This window comes from Castanea sativa, chromosome 1 (genome assembly GCF_040712315.1).
Source record: "Castanea sativa cultivar Marrone di Chiusa Pesio chromosome 1, ASM4071231v1".
Classification (NCBI taxonomy): Eukaryota; Viridiplantae; Streptophyta; class Magnoliopsida; order Fagales; family Fagaceae; genus Castanea; species Castanea sativa.
This window is the reverse complement of record NC_134013.1, coordinates 68169001-68184244: the sequence shown is the minus strand read 5'-3', so window position 1 is coordinate 68184244 and position 15244 is coordinate 68169001. Positions and strand designations below refer to the sequence as shown.

The 15244-nt window shown below is 31.4% G+C and overlaps 1 protein-coding gene across 1 annotated transcript; it reads right to left on the bottom strand.

The window, feature by feature from the left end:
- Window positions 1-1906: 1906 nt before the first annotated feature.
- Window positions 1907-5975, bottom strand: LOC142621625 (homeobox-leucine zipper protein HAT5). Its single transcript, XM_075794936.1, has 4 exons — window positions 4957-5975; window positions 4329-4462; window positions 3448-3687; window positions 1907-2643 (listed from the first exon to the last, which is right to left on the bottom strand). The coding sequence occupies exons 1-4, from the start codon at window positions 5045-5047 to the stop codon at window positions 2308-2310; spliced, it is 801 nt and encodes a 266-aa protein (XP_075651051.1). The 5' UTR covers window positions 5048-5975; the 3' UTR covers window positions 1907-2307.
- Window positions 5976-15244: the final 9269 nt, after the last annotated feature.

Here is a 15244-nt window from a genome sequence, read left to right as displayed (position 1 = left end):
ATATAAAAATGAACCACCAACTACAGAGACATGCAACACAAATTTAGAATCACTTCATTTTGAATTGATTCAACCGATCTTAGGACCTATTAGGCTAGGCAAAAAGTCAAAGGAGTGAGCTTCTTGAGAGACTCTAAAAGTAAGAAGCTAAAGATCTGCGAGCGATGCTAAAAATATTACACATTATACTACTTTTGTTTTTTAGTGAAATCAACAAAAAGTTACTGATAAAAAAAACGGAAAACATGGAACATGGCTTGAGGGCACGTTGAAAACATGGCAAGGAGAACCAATCACTTTTTTTTTTTTGAAAAATAATTACAATATTCTGTTAACTTCGTAACTCTAATCATTTCTTCCTTAGACCCCCAAGCACTTTATACATGGGGAGGTGCCAATTCAACTACAAGGCCTTTGGCAGGACTAATCACACTTAATGTTTCATCAATTACAAAAACATAATTAAACATATATTTATTGTATTGTTAAAGTTGACCAATCACATATATTGCCATGTTAATTTATAAGTATTTTATAGTATCTGTTTGGATATTGCATTTCACGTGGCATCCAATGTTTGCTTTTTTTTTTTTGTTTGGAAAAGCGCATTTCAGCACTTCCAATGGGTCCTGTGCAATGTTCATGGAACCTACAAATCTCTTTTTTTAGCAATTTTTTCATTAAAAATGGGTTACACGATACTATTTACACATTAAAAAATTAATTTGCTACAGTATTTTCAGTTTTAATTTTTTCAAATTTCAGCAAAATAAGCGGTATTCAAACGCACATATAGTAAAAATTGTAGTAGTTTTAGCATTTTTTTAGAGGTCCCCTCCAATCTCTTGTTGTACAGTAATCTTTAGTTAGGGTTGTTATTGTATCATGTCTTCAAAAGCCAATGGAATGGTGTACTATTAGCAATCATCTATCGAATTAGCTAGGAAATATTGATTTTTTTTTTGGATGAATTGTTTTTTAGCCTTTTGATACGGTAAGAACAAGTCAAACTAAGTTTAAATTCAAATCTTTTTATTTTTTTGGGTTGTAATTTGTTGAAATTATTTGGCTTGAATTGTAAGTTGTCTTAATCTTGTGAGACACTACCTACTAATTGGGATATTTGATGTTTTATCATTTTAAATCATTTATTAATTGATTAAGTTATTTTTAATATTTAGAGGTGGGGAATGAAAACCTCTGAACTTGTACAAACTTTTCACAAATTTAAAAATAGTAATCCGCTTAAACATGCTTTTGACTAGAACTTGATCCTACCGTATAAGAACAAGATACTAGAGAATCCAACCGTATATAAACACGATACTAGAGTAGTAGTACACCTAACCCTAATTATAGGCTCTAAGGTACCAGGTGGACACTTATTTATTTATTTTTTTCAATTTATTTCTAAAAACCTATTCTAGGAAATTGAAATAATAAGTTTATGACGTCCAATATTGAATCCTCAACCACCAATGCTATATCCTCTATTATATTTGTACCTTTTGGGAATTGGGATGCTATTGTTCTGGGGGCTTGAAATGAAGAGTTCACCTCTCTTCGAACCCAAAATGCTATTCTTATAACGCAATCAATTTCAAGCAGTAGACATCTTCATATTCATTCTAACCCTTGAAAATTCTTGATTTTCAATTGCAGAACAAAATTAGTAGTCAACTTGCTTTTTAGCCTCCTGCATTGGAACTCCCCTGCTTATTTATCTCTTAGTAACATCCAGAAATTGCTACCATAGAATCACACACCATAAAGCAGGAGAGTAAGATTTTCCTTTCTTTCATTTAAAAAAAAATATAGTTTTCAAGGGATTCACCCCTGGACATGCTAGTTTGCAATAAATCTAACCGCACAAAAATTTTTCACAGTTAATCATGCAATTATGATTGGTACAAAATAAATTTCATATTAATGATGGGGGTTGATATAAAAGAAAAAATATTTATTCTTTGCTACATTTAGAAAACATTGTAAAATTCTTCTTAATACTTCAACAACAAATGCATCCACAATTAACCAGTTCTTAAAGCCTAGGAACAAGTAATTTACTTCTCATCCACATAGAAGGATAATACAAGACGCCATTGACTTTATTTATTAATTAACTTGGTCTGTAGATCTCCATTCTCAGGATCTCAGCCACTAAACTAAGCGTTTAATTACTTCCTCACCTTTTTTTTTTTAGTCCAAATAGTTTGCAGATACTTTTCTACTAAGCAACTATTGGAATATGTGACATGTTACAAAGAGACAAACACACCCAACTACTAGTTTAACTTTAAGCACATTTTATGACCACTCCAACCATTCCAAAGGCTCTTCATCCTCCTGGTGTTGAGGTTCTGCAGCTACAAACACATTGCGGAAGTAACTGTGGCCATCATCACTCCCATCATCCTCTGCAGGATAGTTGTCACTTGGGAAGTACGAATCACCAGTGTCCAAAATCTGTGGACCATCCTCATCTACCACAGCACTCCCACAACTCAGGCGGTCCTCAACCTTCACACTGAATTGGAGGGCTGAAACATTGGTGATATCCCCCGGAAGTGGCTCAGCTTTTTGAGCTGAAATATCTGCTCCAGCCACCCCTTTAGCTTGAAGTTTTTCATTTAAGGAAACCACCTGCAGTCCAATTGTCATATTATGCAAATCACATTACATAAACTTGGCAGTGACACAACATTTTTCTCAGTGAATGGTGTGTAATAAAAGTAACATCAGTAATGAATTTATGTAAAAATAATATTACTTCAATCAAAACATGCAATTCAATCATAACATGCCATCTTAGCATGTGAAAAATGCTGACCATGATATTCCTTTCATAAAATTAAAAAAAAAAAAAAAAAATCACTGTTTTCATTCTGAACAAGTTTACTTGGTCATTTTTTTCATAAAGAATGAGCCTTAAAGGCATATATAAATAAAGCTACCAAGTATATTCCTTTAGTCACTTTATAATTGCCTTTTTAAATCAAGGTGGGGTTTAGAACAGATGCTATAGTTGAAAACACGTTTGTTTAAAGGGCAGAATCTCATTGGTAGGACCCTCTTCAAGCAGGTTCCAATCATCTTTCTATTCTAGCTCAGGTTTCTCAATCACAAGATGGAGTTTTGATTAGGAAGGCATCGAACTTGGCCAATAAACACAATCGTCCAAGTTCTGTTCCTCTAGCTTTCCATATGCTAGTAGATGGTTTTACAGACATTCAAATAGTGTGTAATTGCTTTTATCTATTAGTATTCTTCAAATTGAAGAGAAAACCCAGGTATAAGAATCAATTATATGCAGTAACCATGATACCTATATGAAAATTTAGATAATTTTACAGATCTCAAAGTATGCACAATGAATAGTAAATAAAAAAAATGTTTAAAAAAGAAGAAGAAGTAAGCTTTATGCTGAGCATATATCTATAAATATACCTCAGATTTGAGCTTCTCATGCTCCTTGACAAGAGTGTCATAATTAGAGTAGAGTGAGTCATAAGAAGATTTGAGGACATCATAGTCCCTTTCAAGCTGCTTTGTCTTCCACCGTGCCCGGCGGTTCTGGAACCATACAGCCACCTGTCTTGGCTGCAGCCCCAGCTTCTTGGCCAGCTGGGTCTTTCGCTCTGGCTCCAGCTTGTTCTCTGTCTCAAAGCTCTTCTCCAGCAGATGCACCTTAACATGTTCATTCTCATAAAGTTAGCAAAGAATACTCACTAAAATCACTCAGCTCATCCAATTAGCATATCTTCTCATTGTTCCCAATTCAATATTTACTCAAAAGCTATCAAGGAAATCAAAACAATCATAAATAATTAAACTGCATAGTCGTAATAGTCACACCTAGGTGCCCTATTACTTTCTTTGGTCCCTAATGAAAAATTCAGTACTCAACTTTTTGATTACCTTGATTTATTTACCTCCTTGGCAACCAAACCCAGAATCAATTCTGAGTAGAGGGTTCTAAGATCCAAGTACCTTATGCTTCTTCCTTCTTAACTAATACTATAATACTTTTTATCCTATATTCTTGACACAACTTTTATATGTCGACAAGAATAAGCTTTAATCCCAAAAATATTTCACAAAAGTTGGTCAAATATAGGCCTCCTCAATCGCATGACACACATATATTCAATTGCCTACGAAGTGAATGTGATGCTGATAAGGTTTGAGAACATAAGTAATATAACATAACATGTGAACATGTCATATCATAAAGGAATATAAGGTCTTGGAAGAAAGTAGATACGTATAATAAGATCTCAAGCATATTGGGACTGATGGTGTGTCAGCTAAGATTACTGTCCACAAACCTGCTCAGGGCTTAGGCGGCGCTTTTTCTCCGGCAACTGCTCGTCGTAATATTCCTCGTCGAACAGATCGTCCGGTGAGCTGAAAAAGGATCGCCTCTTTGAGCTTTCCTCCATGCTCATTATTGCTCTTCCTCCTTCCAACACAAACCCAAAATAAATAAATAAAACCTACTTATTAGTATCATAAAAAAAAAAAAACATAACTAGTATAAGAAACAAATAAGAATTTTAGGTCTAATTTAACAGTATCTCAAAAAAAAAAAAAGGGTTTAATTGTTCTTTACATGTTGAATTTTGAATGAAGAGGTTTTTTTTTGGCTTTAAAGATATTTGAACTAACAAACTTTACAATTAATATTTGCTTTATTTTGAGAATCACAGACAGAAATATCAAGAATTTTGACTTTTTTTTTGTTTTGTTTTCCATTTTCCGGGACCAGAAAGAACAGTATGATTTAGAATCCAAGGAAAAATACACAAATCATGTCCTAATCTACTTTTAAGGTCTAAAATTCATTTCCTCGTACTTTCCTTAGCTTTCTTAGTAACCAAACAGAAAGTTTAAAACAAACAAAGAAACAAGCATGTGTAATAATTAATGAATAATAAGAAAGAAGAAGATATATACCTCGAAAAATGTTGTCACCATTCCCGAGGAACAACATGTTGCTGCCACGGCAGGCGGTAGGGTCGAAGAAAAGGCGGCCGGATTCCATCATCCAATCCTGTGTTGACACGTGTGTTTTTCCGACTAGACACGGGGCGCACACACAAAAAAGAGAGAGAGAAAGAAGAAAAGAGCTTAGTACGTACGTAGGAAGACAAAGTTTGGTGTTTTTTTTTGTTGGTGATGATGGATTTGGAGTAGGATGTTGTAGAATTTGGTTTGGTTTGTTTTTTTTTTTTTTTCAGTATATATATTTTGTATGATATAAGATTAAAAGATCATAATCTTGTGACGGAAAAAACTGGTGCTCCAAAGCAACCTCGCCGGCGTCTCCAACGGACATATACAAAATCCCATCACACCTGAGGCTCCTGTCTTCCCCAGCTCGCTTTGCTTGTCCAAGCCACTTGTGTTTCACTTTGTGGAGCTGGGAGTAGAGAGTGAGAGAGTTTAGCTTAAAGCTTTAGAAAGCAAAGAAAACAAAGCAAAAGATCAAGGTTTTTGGCTTTGAAATATGGGGGGGTCAGAAAGGTTGAGTGAGATGGAAAGGAAGAGTGTAAAGATATTTGGTTGGCCGGAAAGTGGAAACAGTGGTCACCGGAGCTCTTGAGATTCCGGTGAGGGAAGTGGGTTTGCTGTTGCACTCTATTTTTTTTTTTTTGTGTGTCACTTCTAGGTGTTTTTTGCAGCTAAAGTTGAGAGAGGTGAGCCTGCCGGCTTTTATATTGGTTCCCTGGTTTTGAAATTATGAAATTGCCCTCTTGATTCGAATTTCTTGGGTGAGATGTTGGTAATTTTCAATGTAATTGCATCACAACGTAACACCATCGCATCATCCTACTCGTTCGCTAAACGGAAAATAGCCACAACTTTTCTTACATATACGAGTTATTATTGGATAGTACGAGATTATATACTCTCATTTTCTCAGAACGGTGGGTTTCACTTCCACCCATGTGAGAAGGAGGTAGTATGGAGCTATACAATAATTTTTTACATCTTTGATTTGGTTAATTATATACTCTCATTCCTGCCTAGGTGTTGTACGTATGGGTCCCATGATTTGCTGTCGGAGATTTGTTTGATCCCAATAAGTCAACTTGTTGCCCATAGTGAACAGTTTTGATTCTTCTACAGTTTGTATTTTTATTTTATTGTTTTTACTGCAGGATGTAATAAAATCATTTATCACCTACCATTCAATTTAATCCAATTTTCTCTAATTTAATCCTTTAAAAAAAAAATAATAATTTGGTCCAATTTTAAGACATAAAGGAATGATCAATTCACAAAGGAACTCATTTGGGCATATCATTTTATATTTTCAGCTAGATATAAACTCGACTAGATGTCAATAACCATGAGAATAATTCAATTTTTGTTTGATAATTTAATCCAATTTTAAGACATAAAGGAATAATCAATTCACAAATAAACTCATTTGGGTGTATTATTTTATATTTTAGCTAGATATAAACTCGAACAGATGTCAATAACCATGAGTTATCTAAATTTCTCTAAATTAATCCAATTTTGAAACATAAAGAAATGACAAATTCACAAATTTAGGTGTATTATTTTATGTTTTAGCTAGATATAACCTCGACCAAATGTGAATAGCCATTAGTGTAATTATCTACACTTTAATGCTCTCACCTTGTTATTTTAACCTAAGTTTGTTAGTGTACAACGCCAGCACACCATGGCAATAGGGAAAGGAGGAATTAGAAAAATAGAGTACAAACAAAAGAAGCAAACAATGTTAACATCTTGGAAATGAGTGGTATTGATGAAATACACATGGTGGGGGCAAGAAATTTGATATGTTGCATAACCAATTATGACATATAGCTTCTATGTCTTAAGGAACTAGTGTATGCCACTATTGTCTTGCTAATATGATGCACTTACATTACAAATATTTGTTGGGAAACCCTAGTGGCAGACACTTAAGAAGCATTAGATCATGTACTTTTCCTCAATGGTTGTATCATGCTTCTTCTTTTTTCTTTTTCTTTTTTGTTGGAGAGAAAGGTAAGAAGAATCATGCACTTATAGTTTCATAAAGTTATGGTTTCAATTAATTTAACTAAAATATAAGAAGTACTATCTTAGATTTGATTAAAAAGATTGTGTATCAACTTTTCAAGTACATTTCTTGGCAATGAAGATTATGTCAAAATGTCTCATGTGTGAAGTTTCTAACATCCATTTTCACTAACTACTACTTATTTTCATTCAGGGGAAATTAACCCATTCAGTTTAATTTTTCTTGTTACAATATAATAATTAGGAACTAGCCCATCGGCCATCGTAATGCTTTCACAAGTAATGTTGAAATGCAACTTAGGTTTAATCTTATTGTTACGTATCAGAGTGCTTAGTCCACTAGTTAAGGAATAGGGGTTAATCTTAATAATTTAGTTGCACCAAGTGTTTTGAAAAAGAAAGTTATAGTATATGAAGGATTAGATTGCCACTCAACAATAAATTAACTTAGTAGTACAATGAATATAAAGAAAAAAAAATAAGGATGTCTCGAAGTAGCAACGTGATACTGTTTACTCCCACATTAACAGTGAATCATATCAGTTAACCATAGATTTAATTAGTAACCCTCATGAAAAAAAAAAATTAGGTTGCTGTACGAATGTTAAATAATTACTCAGAATCACCGATTACACATCAAATAGAATTCAGCCCACCAAAGAAGTTTCCAACAAAAACAATGGCTACTGTACTAGCTAGTCTTATCTTATGACCTTTACTTAATTATTTTATTTATAGATTGTATACTATACTCCTAAAAAAAGATACCATAACCGACAAAATTATTTGTGGGCACATGAAAAAATTTATAAATATTTAATGGAACTATGATATGGTGTTCACAATTGCATATAAGACAGTGTAATTTTTGTGAAATATGTGAAGCATAGGAACCCACTAATTAAATAGTAAGATAATTGGAGAATGCAAAGAAAGATGGAAGGGGCCATAGTAGGTGATTGTTTTCTATAGCTTGTGTGGTCACCTAATTGGCAATGGCTATTACAGGACAACCACGCAATGGGACCTAGAGAATCAAAGTATAGTGGGAGAAAAAGGGAAATACAAAAAGCACAAAAACCAAATATATTTTACGTAAACAAAGTTTTTTTTTTTTATTACGTTTAAAATATGACTCAACTAGCTTGCGCACCAAAAAAAATTTGTTTTCTATAGAAAATAGAGAGTTCTATGCTTGTATCTCCAGGTTGGTGTTTCTTGTTCTAAGCAATCTTAGGCTATATATATTTGGTTAGGGGGTAGAGATGAAAAGGAGAGAAAGAGAAAGGAAAAATAAAAAGAAAAGAAAATGAGAAATATAAGAAATGAAATGTATTTTACATTTTTATCATTTTAATTTATAAAGAAATAAGGATATAAATGTAATTTTATATAAAAAGTTAAAATTTTTTTTAAAGGTATAAGAGTAATATTATGGATTTGGAGGAAAAAAAATTGGTGGGATCCATAAAACAAAGTATTTTCTCCACACATTTCATTTATCCTCTCTATTCTCTTCTACCCAAACAAAGGACAATGGGTTATTTATTCTCCATTCTCTCCCTTTTCCTCAAACCAAACACAGTTTTAGCAAAAGTAGAGAAAAGATAGAGAAAATTAACATAGAGATTTACACAATTAGACAATATATCTACATTTACGAGAAAAAGTGACTAAGAATTTCACTATTTGAAAAATGAGGGTTATCAACATACTAACATTGTCCAAGAAACCCTTACTTGATACAATAAATTTTCCAATATATCTTTACTATACCACTAACGCCTCTAAACTAAAGACTTGTATTATTTTCTGTTTCAGAATATGAAACCACTAAATCTAACACACACAAATATCTATCATTTATCAATCTTCCACACCACAACCATGAACTACAATCACAAAATTGCATACGTTTTCTAGCCAAAATAACGAAAAGGACGGCCCATTTTTTATGCCAGAAAACTATGCACGTTCAATGTGGAAGACAAAGTATTATATTATATAGATCAAATGCTGGAAAATTTGCATTTTGTTACTTCCATTGGAAAAAGAAAACTCTTTGTGGCCATTACTATATCGCTTTGACTTGGAGGTTCTATGCATGTGTTGTACAGTTGTACTCGAAAAAAAATAAAATGGTGCATATGTAAGCATTGCACATGTTTAGATCCTAGTGGAAATTTAAGTTTAGTGAGTTTCTTAGAAAGCTCTAAAACTTTTTTTTTTTTTTTTGGGTTGCAGGAAATAAAATAGCTATATAAATATACTTTCCATGTGTTGGCCAGTTGTCCACCAATGACTTGGAATAGACGAATACATAATATTGATTTTGAATAATATTAGGAACAAGCAGGGTGGAATTGTGAATTTTTATTTGAAAAGACCGAGTTATGATAGTAATGCTTTAGTCATGATAATTTTGAGGATTCCAAAAAGTTGCAAATTAAACCTCAAACATAATGGATTGATGTTACTTTTTGAAAACTTGAGATTTAATTTGTTACTTTTGAAATTATAGACTATACTTTGTTTTTTTTTTAATTTTTTTTATTTCACTATTTAAATTACTAGTTATGAAATTACATGGTTCAATTTGTTACCCCTCTTAAATTATAAGGTGCAAAACATTTTTTTTTTAAAGCACAATTGCAATAAGTCAAATATTTGGTGGGCCAACTCCAATTTTTATAAGCTATGTCTTTAAAATGCTCAATAGTTTTACATACTATTAAAAAAAAATCAAAATATTGTGGTGGACATCGCCCCTCACACTTAGGAGTGGTTCTGCCCCTAAAAAAAGCAATTTTTCACAATAATTAATGTGATAAATTATAATAAAAACAATAACATCATTTTCACATAGATTTATAGTTAAATATAATTTTTATTAGTAGTAATTAGAGTATATCAATTAAAATATTATTAAAAAATGCGAATAATTTTGTGATGATAAGCTTATAGAATCAACAACGACACTCACTAAGATGGAACAAAAACTAAAATAAGGACTTCCCATTCTAAGAAGGAATGGGTTTCACTTCTCCCCAAAAGATAACAAAAGCTATAGAATCTCTTTTGGGGAAGATGGTGGTAACCATTTAAATAACTTTATTATTAATCTTATATTCTTATCTAGCAAAGCATCACTTCTCGCTTAATTTATGGAATCAAGGAAACAACCTATCAATTCTTTTATTTCTTTGACGCGTTAATCTCCCTACCAATGAGCATTCTGCATATATTTTTTTGTATAAGAATATGTCTTTTCTGAGCGAACATTGTGTCAGAAAATTGAAGATCTTGGAGATTATATGTAGATTCTCCACCTTGATCGACAAAAACTTTCTTTCAAAGCAATTGTATTGGAATGGCAATACAAACCTGTAATGCAATTGAACTTATTACTGAATTTATCCAAGTAAGTAAAATGGCTCACGTTTGGACTTTGGAGGTTCTAGAAGAACCCGTACGGTTCCAAAGTAGTATATAGCATTGTAAAGTACAATTGCATCATTTAGAAAAGAGCTAGCTACTAAAAGAAACATTTTTTGGTACATGAAAAGACCTAGTGAATGAATCATCAATAACTAATTTTAGAAATGCATCAAATACCATTAAGTATAGGACAAAGTTCTCTCCATAAATCCTTCAATCTTCCACTAAAAAATTAACATAGTTTTATATTTTGAGAATATAATATTTAGATCGCATATTTTTTATATTCTTAATATGTGTGTTAAATTTTGTTAAAATTAGATATTAATTACTATCTGATATATATATATAAACGTATTTTTCATGCACAATTTAAGACTATAAAAACTTGAAATTTAAACATTTTTCATAATTATTGATTTATTATTTTCTTGAAATTTTTAGTAAGCATGCAAAATATAATAAGAAATTGAAATTTAACTACAGATTTGTTAAAACTCTCATTATTTAGTAAAAATATATAATAGGAGTTTGGAATTTCCTTAATTATAGTTTTTAACTTTCAATTTATGGTAATTTCATTCATGATGTCAAATTATTATATATCGTAACATAGTTGAACAAGTTATATTAAAAAGGAATTGCCTTTTTTTTTTTTTCAGGTAATTGTAATTATTCATTATCGAAATTATGGTAGGGTTTGCAACTTGTTGTAACCATCAAATAAAATAAAATAAATAGAAAGAAAAGAAGAAGAAGAAGTCGGTAAGATGGTTTGCAACTTTGCAGAGAGTTTTAAGTTGATTGTCTCTGTAATGCACTGAATTTTGCCCCTCTCTCTCTCTCTCTATTGCTTTTGTTATTTAATACCTTCACTACTAAGGTAAGAGACTAAATGGTGGTATCTTTTGACTAGAAACTTTTCTTTTGTCCTTAGTTTAGCTTTAAGAAAAGTTGGAGATGAGAAGGAATGGTGAACTTCAGAGAAAGAGAACTATAATGGGTAAGAGAGAGAGAGAGAAGAATGTAAAGTCACATAAAGGAAAGAAGCACCTGAGAAAGAACAATGCTTTTGAGATATGGTTTTTGATCGAGCGTGTATTTTGTGTGTATAGAGAAGATAGTAAAGGTCATGATGATAATTGATAAATAAAGTGTGGGATCGAGCATAATAAGGTAGTGCTGCTTTCTTTTCTTTTCTTTTGTTTCTTTCTTTTTGAGAAATGCGACGAATAGATTGACTGCTGCATGTCTCATACATTTGAGTTATACCAATGTGTTGTGTTGTGTTTCTCTTTACAACTAGTCTCTATCTTTCTATAGGGACCATCCACTACTATATATTACAACAAAGATTGGTCTAATTTGGCCACCTTTGTGTCTATATTTATTTATATATCAAAAATTAGGCTTTTATGGGTCTAGTATGGCACCCACTATATCTTTCTTTTTAAAATACACTATATTTTCTGTCCAGGAAATTATTAGTAGACCACTAATCTTCTTACCACATCAGTCCAATTCATCTTAGTATATGTAGGAGAAGGAATCATTTGCAAGCATAAATGGTTTCTGATAAGGTATTGGAATCTAAGTCATTCAAAATGATCACTTAGTACCGTACAGTTTATTTTTATAATATTTTTTTTTATAAATAAAAAATATACTTTAAAAAAAAAAGTGAAATTTTAAAAAGAGAATAAGAGTTTATTCTTAGAGGTTGTGGTTGTGTCATATGACTATCTTCTCTATCTAACAATTAACAAGTGGTTACACTTTACACCCTTTATATAGTTTAGTTCAAATGAGACTCAATTACCAAAACATTAAGTTTACCCTAGTTTATGTTAGGTAAAATTCTATTCCATCAGTTTTTAAAAATTAAAATTATACTTCAATTAAAATTCTATTAAAAAATATTATGAAATTTAAAATAATATTTGTATATTTATTTTGATCACTTATCATGATTTTGTGTTTTAATATAGAAAACTACATGCAATGCTTACCCCCAAGTGACTTAGTATGTATGTGTGTGTATATATATATATATTTAAAATATTTTTGCTATATAACTAATTAATTTAGTAACATAGCTATTTTACATTTTTCCTCATATGACTCACTAATTTTTATAATATTAGATTTGTTTCCACATATAATTTTAATTAATTTGGGCATCACAAAAATTGCACCGGTACTTTTAAAAAAGTGTGGTTTTAAAATGTAGAAACAAATGGGTTCAGACTTCAGAGTATAATAATAAAAGTTTGTGCTTCACCAAAAAAATGAGCCATAAAACAATTGAAAAGCCCAAACCTAGCAAAAGGAACAAGGTCTACACCAATCCAATATTACCTATAGCTAAAAACGTAGGCCCAAGATCTTCAGTAAGGATCATGTGATAACCAAGAAAGAAAGACTTGGGTCGAGAATATAAATTTTGGTATTGCTTGGGCTCACCACCCATGTCAATTGGGTTGGCCCATAAGATATTTATATAAACCTGCTTGTGATTGGGCCGAAGCCGATGTATGTGCTTTAACTGTTGAAGAGTTAACATTGATTCGCCGTGTGATTACTAGATTTGGCCAAACTAATTATAGTCTGTTTGGCACAAACCGTTAGTTTAACTTTTTCTCTGTTTTTCAATCCAAAAAACACTTTTTACCTGTTTTCTTATTATATAAAATTTTTTTTTTTTAACCTTTAGTTTTTTGTCACAAATTTATCTTAAAAAAACTATATCTTTTATATCATATTTAGCAAATAAGTTATTGAAAACTAGTGTTAGGAAATTTAGACCCCAGTTGATAGAATTAACAAGTTTTAAATCCAAGTGGTTAATTAAATTTATTATATATAAAACTTGTTAAAACAAACAAATATCAATATCATATCAATATCATGCACAGCAAAAAAGTAAATAAGACAAGATATGATAATTTAAGAAAACCAATGAAACAATTAGTTTCATAGTAAAAAATCTTGAGGGGAAACCTTTTCGAAAAACAATTCACTATAGTAAAGAGAAATTTCAGATCTAGTACAAATTCTTTATCCCTAGACTCTACAATCTCCATAGATGAACTTACAGTAAAAATCTTCTACCGCTTCAAAACTTGTGAACTCTTCAATATATAAATGCCACCCTTTTTACACAGATCCCAGTAGATGACTAACCAAAGATGCACGACTTCCAGTATGTGACTAACTCACTAACTTGAAGAAAATGTTGGCTGCAAAGTTCTTCACTTCATCAACAATGAAGATCGAGAAGCACTTGGTTACAAAACTTTAAAGCGCAAAGACACAGTAACTTCTTACAGAGAGAATAAGACATCGGTCACCTTTTGCATATGTTCTCCTTGTATGTGTTTTCCTTGTATTCTCATATGTGACGGCCTTTAAAATAAGCATTATCTATTGAGAGCTGTTGAGCTTTAATGAATCAACACTTCTTCACTTGTTTCTTGGACAGATTTGCATGACTTCAATACTAGACTTGAACTCTTATTCTTTGAAGTATTAAATACATCCTAGATCTATCAAAATATAAGTAAAGTATGTTTTGTCAAAGGATTATCAAATTCTAAATGACATATGTTCTTAGCTTGATTCACATATGTCCTAACATAAAAGATACTTTTTTTTTATTAGAAAGCAAAAAAAAAAAAAAAATGAAAGGATACCTAAATGGACATTAAGTGCTCGTTTGAGATGCACTTATAAGTTAGTTTTTTTTTTTAGAAGATACTTACAAGTTAATTAATTACTTTTTTTTTTCTATTTGTGGGTCCCACACAATCACTTTCTTATTTTATTTAACTTTTGTTTATTTTTTCTATTATTTATAAGCCCCACGAGTCATCTACCTATTTTATTTAACTTTTACCCTTCATTTATATAGTATTTTTAATAAAAACAATTAGATAAATTGTTTTCAAATGAACGTTAAATGACTTGACGATTTTTTTTTTCCTTTAAAGGAAAATTGAAATGGCCCTGACTTTGAGCCCATATCAAAGAACTTGTTTCATGCTGTTTTATAACAGGTACTTTCAAAAGGTGATCTCACTGGTTGTTGAATGACACATTTCTAAAACTTAGACGCATAGTAGAAAAGTGTTTCAAATTTCAAAAAGGTGTCAGTAGAGTGAGCCTTCAAGGTGTCATCAGAGTGAAGCTGAAGCCTGACATGTTTCATGTTTATATAACAAAAGCGTACACACATTGGCTCTAAAATAGTTCTATAGCACAGGAGTCCAATATGGAGAATGAATATAATAAAAACACACCTATATTGTCTTCCCTAAACATTAGCTGAAATGCCATTCAGCTACAGTGCTTTCTTAAAAATAAGAACATTGTAGGCTTTCCAAATGAATATTTTATTGGTTTTTTGAAAATTAGGTGTGAGTGTTTTCAAAAATAGAGGAAAAGTTGGTGTTTGAAGATGGAGAAAAAAAAAATTAAATGAAATAAAATTTAGAATAAAGAATCAGATATGGATGTTTTGAACATTTGTTAGCTAAAAAAAGTAGACTTGAAATAGATAAAAAATTTTGCACGTTCAAATATGAATACTCTATAATGAAAGTTTAGCTTTTAGTGAAAAGGAAATTTAAATTAAAAGGAAATTAACAAGTACAGAGTTAGTCTAGGGCACACAACATCCTCGCGTTCAAAAAAACGAAACACTAGTAGGGCGATTAGGCTAACCTAAGTTAGAAATTTTTTTATGAGAGAGCCCGAAAGGAGA

Bases quoted from the DNA above. Each gene is read 5' to 3' on its own strand.
- LOC142621625 (XM_075794936.1), bottom strand. From the start codon at position 5,047: ATGATGGAATCCGGCCGCCTTTTCTTCGACCCTACCGCCTGCCGTGGC. The intron at 4,463-4,956 runs GTATATATCTTC...TTGTGTTGGAAG, and splicing joins TGGTGACAACATTTTTCGAG to GAGGAAGAGCAATAATGAGC. The intron at 2,644-3,447 runs GTATATTTATAG...ATTGGACTGCAG, and splicing joins ATGAGAAGCTCAAATCTGAG to GTGGTTTCCTTAAATGAAAA.